Below are 11506 nucleotides of genomic sequence, written 5' to 3' on the forward strand. Positions count from 1 at the left end.
CTAGATTCTTTTCTTCATCTTCCATTTTACACATGACTGGTGCTCAGACTTTCTTTCACCTCAGTAGAAAGACAGTGTTTGCCTAATGAGGGTTTATTAGGTTATTTTGTTAGGTGGATTATTAAGAGGCAAGAATAGAATGAGATTGCAGTGAGAATGGCATTTGGGAGATGTTGGAGGACTTAAAAAAGAGGCAGGTTCTATTAACTGTGGGACTTTTAATAATCTACTCTAAATGCATGGATTAAGAAAGTACATACTTCCTGAAGAATTATTTTCAAAAAATAATTCTTTCTAGACTTTTTTGAGTACTAACTCTGTACAGCAAGATAGGAAGATTTCCTGAGTCTCAGCTCATAACCCCATGTGTGTTAGGTACAGATGTCCAGACACAGAGTATCTTTTTTTTTAAGATTTATTTATTTATTTGAGAGAGAGAGCGCGCGCGCGCGAGAGAGAGAGAGAGAGAGAGAGCGCATGAGAGCAGAGGGTGGGAGAACAGAGGGAGAGAGAGAGAGAGAGAATCTCAAGCAGACTCCCCATTGAGCACAGAGCCCAACACAGGGCTCAATCTCACGACCCTGAGATCATCACCTGAGCTGAAATCAAGAGTTGGATGCTTAACTGAGTCACTCAGGTGCCCTGACACAGGGTATCTTTGATAGCAATAAAACAATGAGCTGACATTCTTCTGAACTGCTTTTGTTAATGTCTTTAGTGGTTCAAACTTCAAGATGCATGTTCTGACAACAAATTGTAAATTATTTGTGAATTAAGTAAGATTTTGTAAAACTCTAAAAGTTATTCCTTTGTTATAAAATCTCATGTTAATTCTTAATTTATTCACCTAATATCCATTCAGCACCTAATGTGTAGGAAGCACTATTCTAAGTGTTGAGAATATAGTAGTGGATGGGGCAATGAGTTTTTAAAAAAAATCTCACTTAAAGCAAACTGATTTAAAATAAGATCTCTTAGGAGGCCAGGAAACAGTCCCATTGCAAAGTGGTGAACTAGAGGGGAACTAGGTGGTAGCAATAGAGGGGAAATGAGTATATGAAACCAAGATATGTTTTAGAAGTAGAAGTGACAGAAATTGCTAATGGATTGGATGTAGACTGGAAGAAGGGAGAGGATAGGGCATTCCTCCTTTGGTCTGAACAACTGGATATATGTGGGTGGAGATAACTGAGGTACAGTTCCATGGAGGAGGAAAGGATTTGGGGCCAAGGGAATGGTGGTTTCCTCTTGGCCATATTAAATTTGCTATCAAATATACTGGTGTTGAAACTAATAGATGCCCAGAACTCAGGGACTATATAAGGGCTGAAAATATGAATTTTAAAGTGATCAGTACATAGAAGATCTTTAAAGTTATGGATTTGAATGAGGTCAGTAAGGAAGGCAATAAACAAAGGAGATGAAGCCGTTTAGGTCTGAGCTCTGGAACTTTCCAACATTAAGGAGTAGATAACGGGATCTATTCAAAATGCCTGGAAGGAATGATCAGTGAAAAAGGAAGAAAGCCCAGAGACTAAAGTATCATGAAAATGAAGTGAAGAAGGGGTTTTCAGAAAGAGACAGTGATAATCCATGTAAGATCCATGATTTTAAATGCCAGTAGCAGTTAACTAAGAATTGCTAATTTTGTAGAAGGACAAGTCTGTTTCAGTGTAGGTTACTTATGGATGCTCTCAGTGGAGAGTTTTAAATCAAATCTCTAACTACACAGCTTCACAAGCTTCATAAGAGTCAGAAATTTTCCTCTTCCCCTGACCAAGTGTCTGGTTCCTTCAGGAAAGTCCAGGATCATCGGGCATATGTTTTCTAGCTTTTCTATCTAAGTAAAAGTTATTTCAAGTCCAGTAGTCAAGACAACAAAAATTCAAAATAATGGAACAGTTCCTGTGGTGGTAGATAAAGCTAGATATAGGGTGACACATGAGCTTAGCCTCATCCTGATTGTGAAGGTACTAGTTTGCTCTTCCAATACCAAACCCACTCAAATCATGGTAGAGAGACCAACAATGTGGAAGGTCCCAGAGGAGATCCATGTAGTAGGAATAGGAAGTCTGGTTTCTTTTGTTCTGTAATAGATTACCTTTTAAGAAAGACAAAAGAAGGGCACAACAATGTGAGAGTTATATATAGAGAGAGCTATAGATGCAAATAAACAATTTTATGATATAAGCTGTATGTGTTCCCTCTATACAGTCAACATCTAATCTGATTTGTTAAGTCACTATGCCACTATCTTTTCTGCAAAAGCCTTCCATAAGAATGTTCATATAGATGGCAAGGGTGCTTTCCCAAACTGTCACTCCTCATAATGCCATAAATGTTTGAAATTCAAGAATAATTGAATTCATTGGCCTCTACCTATACCATCCCTATGTCATGCTTTCACCTGGCCCCTACACAGCTCTGCTTTTGGCCAGAGTTTATCAGAGTTATTCATTAAAACATTCCATTTGCTTTGTAGCCAAAATAAACTAGAACTTTTTCTTTTGTCTTTATAGTTGATGGTCATTCTAGAAGGGCCCCTTCATTGCAAAATAAATACACTTTGCAGAGGAAATGTGCTTTGAGGCACTGCTGGCTGCATAAGGGGTAGAGGAATTTTCTATAGACCACACCTTAAAACATACAAATAAACAAAAATCTACATGCGATGTTCAGGGATGCAGCAGTTTATTGGGCCCAAGCATGTGACATAGGCATATGGTAGATATAAGGTTACTATCAGGAGGTAGAAAGTTGAGCTTGGAATCACCCACTGAATGTAGGGTGTGTATGTGTGTATGTGTGTGTATATGTGTGTGTGTTGGGAGAAAGGCAGTGGTAGTATTGAAGTGATTCTAGTCAGTGGTGCCATCTGAATAGTGGCAACAGTAGAAGCAAATCCTTTCTGGAAGAGTTTCACAATTAGATCCAAATAATTCCATGGACTAAGGTCAATAAGCTTGAATGAAATATCAGCAAACCCAGAGACATCAGATAATGACGAAAGTCAGCAGAAACAACAAACAAACAAAAATTAGATTTTGAAGGACTGAAATGTTGAGAGTTGTTAGGCATGTCATATATAAAATGTTAACCAAAAATTAAAGGATACAACCACACATACACACATAAAAAAGATACTGTCAAAATTAAATGCACAGAATTGAAAAAGAATACAAATGAAGTGTTTAGTAATTAAACATTTAATAGCTGGATTTTTAAAAATCTAAGTAAAAGAATTAAATGCAGATTATTAATAGCTGAAGAGACAATCAGTAAAGTGAACAATACAGTCAAACAATTGCAGTCTCCACAGAATGATAAAAATGGACATTATAAAATATACATTATAATATATAGAAGATATGTCTAAGTATAGCAGTCAGAGTAGCAGAAGTAAGTAAACATGAAGAGGGATAGTATCTAAAGAAATAATGGCTCTAAATTTCCTATTACAAACAAAAATCCCATTAGTTCAATGTATTTGAGGCAATTCATATCTGGGGCCATAATAGGATAAACAAAGACAAATAAAAGGCTCTAAGAAAGACATTAAGAGTAGACATTTGGAATTACATCATACTCCTTAAAAATAATAGTGTAAGCCAGAAGACAATGGAATAATAACTTCAAGGTGTTCAGAGAAAATAACTTAAAAAAAATGATTTTACTTATTTATTCATGAGAGACACAGACAGAGGGTCAGAGACATAGGCTGAGGGAGAAGCAGGCTCCCCGCAGGAAACCCAATGTGACACATGATCCCAGAACCCCAGGATCACGACCTGAGCTGAAGGCAGACTGAGCCATCCAGGTGTCCTAGAAAATAACTTTAATAATTAACTTATAATAATTTTATACCCAAGAAACTTTTTTTCCATTATGATGAGCTATATCTACAGAAACATAAAAACTAAAAGTTTATCACCATACATGTGCTTAAAGAATTTAAGATGTATATCTAGAACAAGGAAAATTATTGCAGAACATTTTGATATGCAAGATAATGAGGTACAAATAACCTAGAAGAAATGGATAAATTCCTAGAAATATACAACTTACCAAGACCAAGTCATAAAGAAATAGAAAATCTGAACAGACCTAAAACTGGCAGGAAGATTGAATCAGTAATCAAAATGCTCCCAACAAAGAAAAGCCCAGGGCCAGATGGCTTCACTGGTGAATTCTCTCAAACACTTAAAGAATGAATGCCAACAACAAAAACAAAAACAAACAAAGAAAAAACAAAACAAAACAAAACAATCTAAAACCTCCCAAACAACAACAAAAAAGAAGCAAACAAAAAACAAAGCAAAACAAAACAAAATTAATGCCAATCCTTCTCAATCTCTTCTAAAGAACTGAAGAGGACAGAACTCTTTCCAACTTGTTTTTTTTGGGGGCCTGTATTACCTTGATGTCAAAGTTAGACTTAAAAGACACTGTAAGAAAAGAAAACTACAGGCCAATATCTCTGATGAACAAAAAGGATACAAAATCCTCACCAAAATACTAGCGAGCCAAATTCAACAACACATTAAAAGCATCATACACCATGACTAAGTGGATTTATCTTGGGATACAAGGATGGTTTAGCACATACAAATCAATTAATATGATATACTACATTAACATAATAAAGGATTAAAACCACATGATCATCTCAATAGATGCAGAAAAAGCATCTGACAAAAGTCAATATCCTTTCATGATAAAAATTATCAAAAAATCCCTAAGAATAGAAGAAAATAACCTCACTGTAACAAAAACTATGTATGAAAGGCCCACAACATACATCATAGCTAATGGTGAAAAACTAAAAGTTTTTCCTCTAAGATCAGATAAAGGCAAGGATGCACACTCTTACCATTTCTATTCAACATAGTACGGGAAGTCCTAGCCATATCAGCTAGGCAAATAAGAGAAATAAAAGAAAGGCATTCAAGTAGGAAAAAGAAGTAAAACTGTCTCTTTATGCAGACAACATGACCTGATATGTAAAAATCCCTACAGACTCCACTTAAAAACTTTTAGAGCTAATAAATTCAGTAAAATTGCGGATTATAAAATCAACATGGAAAAAAATTGGTTGCATTTCTGTATATGAACAATTTAATATCTGAAAGAGAAATGAAGAAAACAATCTCATAAACAATATCATCCAAAAGTGGACTAAAAACTCTGAGACACTGATGAAAGAAATTGTAGAAGACGTGAATAAATGAAGAGATAACCTGTTTTCATGGATAGAAAGAATATTGTTAAAATTTCCATACTATCCAAAACCATCTAAAGGTTCAATGCAATCCCTATCATATTTCCAATGGTATTTTTCACAGAAGTATGACAAACAATCCTAACATTTATATGGAACCATAAAAGGATGTAAATTGGTGCAGCCACTATGGAAAACAGTATGGAGGTTCCCAAAAATAGATAAATTCTATTTCAAAATAGAATACTATATGATTCAGCAATACCAATTCTGGATATATAACCAAAGGAAATAAAATCACTATCCTAATAGTGATTAGTGATTAGTAGAGAGATATTTCTACCTCCTCCCTGTTTGTTGCAGCATTATTTATGAGACCCAAGACATGGAAACAACTTAAGTGCCTATCAACAAATAAGTGAATAAAGAAAATGTACATATAGACAATGGAATATTATTTGGCTATAAAAAAGAAAGGAAATTCTGTCATTTGTAACAATGTATATGACACTTGAGGGCATTATCCTAAATGAAATAAGTCGGACAAAGACAAATACTCTATACTCTCACTCTTATGCATAAGACAAGGAGTAAACTGGTGATTGCCAAGGGCTGGGAGGTGGAGGGAAATGGATGATTGTGGTGAAAGGGTACGAAGTATAAGTAAGTTCTGGGCATCTAACGTATAGCACGGTGACTATAGTTAACAATATTTTACACGTGAAAATTGTATGTTAACCTTATCATGGTAATCATTTTTTAAAGATTTTATTTATTTATTCATGGCAGACACAGAGAGAGAGGCAGAGATATATAGACAGAGGGAGAAGCAGGCTCCCTGCAGGGAGCTCCATGCAGGACTTGATCCCTTGACTGGGATCATGCTCTGAGCCTAAGGCAGACGCTCAACCACTGAGCCACCCAGGCGTCCCATTATGGTAATCATTTTGTAATACATAAGTAAATGTATATACACTTTAAAGTTACACAATGCTATATATCAAATATATCCCAATAAAGCTGGAAAAGCTGAAAGCTATTATTCTTTAAACATTTTTTAATGGTTCGTCATTTTCTGATAACTTTCTCCATTTTGTCAATTTTTCTTTTTCTTTTCATTTTTATTTCTCTGCAGGACTTCAGCCTTGTTAATTAAGCAGCCTTGTTTAGTAAGAGTTTTAGAAATCTTACTGTGGAAATGACCAAAGACCAAGAGGTGAATGAAGATGGGCTCTTCCCCCTCCACACACCTTCTCACTCCTGTGATAAACAATCTACCATGAGGAATTTTACGTGAGAATCCTGCCTCAGAAAGGTGTTTACAACAAAAACCAGAGAGTCTGTGAAGAATCACAGCCAGCAGGGTTCTTGTTCTTCAAGAAGGTGTGAGCCTGGACACCTCACAAACATGCTTAGCCCTTCAAGAGATAGACATGAGGTACTGAAACATCTACTGTGACTCTTTGAGAGTCACTTTTGCTTTAATATATTCCTGAGACTGGGGATGATGAGTGCAAATAATGTACATAAAGTTGAAAACTGACAGGTTACTTGAAAAGCTTTGCCACGTTCATACTAAGAACTATGATTTCCTTGAAGATGGGCATGTATTTCAGATTCACTACATTGGGGCCTGTTCTAGAGTCTTGATGATGGTCTGCTTTGTATTCTTCTAGGCCAGTGTCCCAGCCAGGAGCATGCCAATGTGGTCATCCCTGAAGTCTTGGTGTTGACTGATCAGAGTTGAGATGTCCAGATAGAGCAGAGGAGGGTCTGTGAGCTTAATAACTTCTGTAGTGGCAATGATAGCATTACCATGTCCACCTATATCTTCACCAAATCCAGAAGCCAGCTTCTGGAATGAGAAGTGGAGTTGCTCAGCTTCCCTGACCACCCTTTCAGCACCATCCCTATGTTCCTTGGTGCTCCAGAATGAGATATGCTTCTGCATGCTGGCCCATAGGTACTCCACTTGCCATCCTCCTTTTTTTATATGGCTTTTGGATTTTGGCAAAATCATTAAAATATTCTTCCACAGTGAGACAGATGATGTTTACAGTGTTTGAGCCTAACAGCCACTTCTTTGTCATCAGCTCATTGAGATGTTGCTCCAGATCCAGGAAAACCTTCCCCAGCAGGCTGCGACAGCCCTCTTTTGCAATAGTGTCTGAAATCCCATCCGTTTTTGGTTGGCTCAGGGATATGCCCTCTTCCATTTCATTCAAAAAAAAAAATTTCCTTTTTAAACCAACGATAAATTCTTCAAAGCTTTGACAGTTGTTGATAGCTGTCATATATTGAATATAGTGTAGGTATCATTGACTTCTCAGCTGTTCTTTATACAACTGAACTTCATCTTTGCATCTACTTAATAAGAATTCATTTGCTAAAGACAGAGACTAGTTTGTGTCACAAACCTTTGTTTTTGCTTATCTGAGGAGCAACTTCAAGAATTTGTTTAACGTCTAGAAAAGAGTGTTACTTGATACCCACTTTGTTCAGCTTTAGGCTCAGCATCTTTTATCCAGTCTTTCTTGTCTGTTTCTAGTGCTTTCTGCAGCCAGATGATAATGTCTGAAGTGAGAGTTGAAATGTACCTGTGGAGCAGATCAGGGACTACTTTAGAGAAAGTAAAGGTTGATATCCACTTCTGGGCCAGCTCCACATCCTCTGTCATCTCTGTGCTTGTGTAGGTGTTTGACACCCATGTCCACAGGCGCATAATTTCATTTGCTTCTAGGTCTTCTAACTCAAGGTCCTGCATCCATGTTCTCAGAGCCTGGTGGTACATGTTCAGGAGGTTTCTGAAAATCTCATAATAGGGAGGAAAACACTTAACCATCAGGTTTTTGGCAATGACAGGTCATCCAGGACATACTTACTTATGATTTCCAGGTGGCAGATAAATCATATCTTGTTGGACTCCTTGGGGTCTGCTTGTGTGGCCTCAGTTCTAGTACTCATGGCTCTGTCTAAGACGGCAAACATTTTCTCCTTGCAATTCTTGGGCCTCTTGGAAGAAAACAAGCTAGTTTACTACTGCTACTTCTTCTTCTTCTTCTTCTTCTTCTTCTTCTTCTTCTTCTTCTTCTTCTTCTTCTTCTCTCTTCTCTTCTTCTTCTTCTTCTTCTTCTTTTTCTTCTTCTTCTTCTTCTCCTCCTCCTCCTCCTCCTCCTTCTTCTTCTTCTTCTTCTTCTTCTTCTTCTTCTTCTTCTTCTTCTTCTTCTTCTTCTTCTTCTTCTTCTTCTTCTTCTTCTTCTTCTTCTTCTTCTTCTTCTTCTTCTTCCTCTTCTTCTGCCAGAAACACATTGGCCAATTTGTCTTCCTTTTTGATGATTCTGACAACTGAGACCAGTAAGTGGGGTCACAGGAGATGACCAGCAAACTCTGCAGCACTATCCACATCTGCTTGGCTAGCTCATCTGAGAACCCCTGCATGCTCCCAAAGTAGCCATGGATGAGGATCATGTTGTTCACGTTCCCTCTGTCTACATAGGACTGCTTATAGATCAGCCCATCTTGGGAATGAGCACTCCAGCTCCATCGGCTTCCAGTCAACCTACAGGAATGCCCCTTGTTTAATAAAGTCCTGGGTCCCCCTCATAATCTGGGGTCCTGAATTGTCCTTGAGGGTCTCTGAAGCTGCAGTGAACTGGCTATGCCACATCACAGCATACTTCATATCCTTGACTCTCTCGATGGCACTGATGCTCTGTTTCCAGTCTTTGCTGACATCGGCAAGGGACTTCTAGATGTGTCTGATGCCATTCAGTAATGTGTGGAGCTGGCTCAGGCCCATGTGGCTAACCTGTCCAATCACAAATGGATAGTGGCCATCCATCTGGCCTCTGTGGAGTGCTTTTTCCAGCCTGATGCTCTTCTTTGTCCAACTGGCCTCGGCACTGAAGCAGACCCACTTCCCTTTGGAATACCCTTGCAATCTGTTTTCTTGGTGCCTAAACATTGGGTAAAATCCCTGCACCTGTAACACTAGAGTTACCCTTCTTCACTGCTACTGGGCGCCCTGCAGGAAGTGCCACCCAGTTTCTCGAACATGTTAATCACAGTTACTTTAGAGTCTGTCTTTTGTATGATATAGATCATTTGTAGGTTGTCTCCATTATCCATTTCTTTTCTCTTGGCTTTTAGTCATTTGAGTCACTCTATTGTCATTCATGGTAATTATTTACTTATTTATTCCTTGAAGGAAAAAAAGGAATAAAAGAGACTATCAATGTTGCCATATCTCAGCAACTAGAAGGAAGTAAGGTTTAGGGGCCCATCTGGAAGCTAATTTAGGTTGCTACAGAAAAACATAAATTAAGGCGAAGATAAAACTGACTCCAATAATTTTTATACAGTGCTGTATACTGTGTAAAAACTCTGAATAGTGCTAACTTCCAGAAGAGAGTGCTTATTTATTTTTTACTTATAGGTAGTTACAGTAGGGAATTGATCACCTTGATACAATCAGAGAATGGGAAGCATGCAAGCTGATTTCAGGCTTTGTGAGAACTATTCTATTTCTAGTTTGAAGTAATCCTAAAGTAGGACCTTTCATGAATATTAACTGAAAGCAAAGGTTGTTTACCTGACCCATTCCCTTGCTAGGCTTTGGCCAATTTTCCCTTCCCCAGTGCTTGGAGACTGGCAAAGGCTCTGCTTAACTTTCCAGCTTCTTAGTAAATCCTTTCTTCCTGGCTTCTCAGCCTCTTACACTGAAAATGTTAGGAATAAATAATATCCTCAGGGAAAAAAGAAGCACAGAAAGTCATGCTCACAGTTTTCCCATTCTCTTTTCTCCCAAACCTAAACCCCTCAATTCCTAGCAGCCTAGATAACCCTCAATTCCATTTTTTTCCTTCTCCTAGCCCTAACAGAGCTCTTAGCTTTAAAATTCAACTTGACCTTCTGGTTGGTGCCAATTACTAGGGGAGAAACAGCAGAGCCTGCTGAGCTTACGTCAATGTTCTTTTCTCTTGGATCTTAGCCTTTCAAGTTCTTACTATGTTGCTGTATGATTATTTCAAACAGATAATTTCAAAACTTTTTTTTTTTAAAGATTTTATTTATTTACTCATGAGAGACACACAGAGAGAGGCAGAGACATACGCAGAGGGAGAAGCAGGCTCCCTGCAGGGAACCCGATGCAGACCTTGATCCCAGGACTCTGGGATCATGGCTTGAGCCAAAGGCAGAAGCTCAACCACTGAGCCACCCAATGCCCCTCAAAACATCTTTATCCACTTTTGAATTTTTTCCCTTAGAGTGTTGGTCTGCTACAACTACCATAACTATATCATCATAACTATAAAAAATATATGGTATTTTTAAAAAAGATTTTATTTATTTATTCATGAGAGATAGAGACACAGGCAGAGGGAGAAGCAGGCTCCATGCAGGGAGCCCAACGTGGGACTCAATCCCGGGTCTCCAGATCAGGCCCTGGGCTGAAGGCGGCACTATACCGCTGAGCTACCCTTGCTGCCCTTATAGCATTTTTAATAAAGATTTTATTTATTTGAGAGAGAGTGAGCCAAAGAGAAAGCATGAGTGGGGCAAGGGGCAGAGGGAGAAGCAGACTCCCCCATGAACATTTGAATTGATGCAGGGCTCAATCCCAGACCCCAGGATCATGACTGGAGCCAAAGGCAGATGCTTAGCCAACTGAGCCACCCAGGCACCCCAAAAGCATAATATTTTTATGTAAAAATTAAAATTCTCAATTTCTCAAAAAAATATTTGGAAAAATGAGGCCCACATTCTTGTATGGAAATAATGGCTTGAGGTAAGTAGCTCCTGTTCTTTTAATTTCAGGTATACGCTTTCCAGTTTTAATTATCTGGATTACTCAGTGATCCTCGAGAGTCAAAAAAGAAGGAGATCCATAATCAAGCTTTGAATAATGCTAATACCTAATTGTGTTGTATAAAAGGAGAGCTGAAGGCGACATGAGAATGCATATTCAAAAAAAGGAAAAGGAAAATAAGAAGACTGTTGTATCATGGAAGTCAAGGGAAGACAATGTTTCAGGACGGAAGGCAAGAAGATTGTGCCGATTAACTGTTCTAATTCTATATTGAGTGACTGAAGTGTAATTAGTGATTTTGAAAGAGTATTTTTAGTAGAATAATGGAGATGACAGCCAGGTTGGTGTGGCTTAAGTAGTCAATAAGATATGTGGAAACAAAGTAGTGAATGTAGAGGGCTAGTGAAAAAGAGTCTGTCTGTGACAGGAGGGTAAGAGAAAAGATGTTTCAGGGGAAAGATGGGGTTGAGTAATAAATT

The 11506-nt window shown here is 38.1% G+C and overlaps 1 protein-coding gene across 1 annotated transcript; it reads right to left on the minus strand.

Annotated features, from left to right (window-relative positions):
• Positions 1-6890: 6890 nt before the first annotated feature.
• On the minus strand, positions 6891-9295 carry LOC125752640 (exocyst complex component 3-like). The gene is made up of 3 exons (XM_049094888.1): positions 8365-9295; positions 7701-7792; positions 6891-7073 (listed from the first exon to the last, which is right to left on the minus strand). Exons 1-3 carry the CDS (start codon positions 8684-8686, stop codon positions 6891-6893), a joined length of 597 nt encoding a protein of 198 aa, XP_048950845.1. The 5' UTR covers positions 8687-9295.
• Between the last annotated feature and the right edge of the window lie 2211 nt (positions 9296-11506).

The sequence above is a fragment of the Canis lupus genome, chromosome 16, assembly GCF_003254725.2.
Source record: "Canis lupus dingo isolate Sandy chromosome 16, ASM325472v2, whole genome shotgun sequence".
In the NCBI taxonomy this organism is placed as follows: Eukaryota; Metazoa; Chordata; class Mammalia; order Carnivora; family Canidae; genus Canis; species Canis lupus.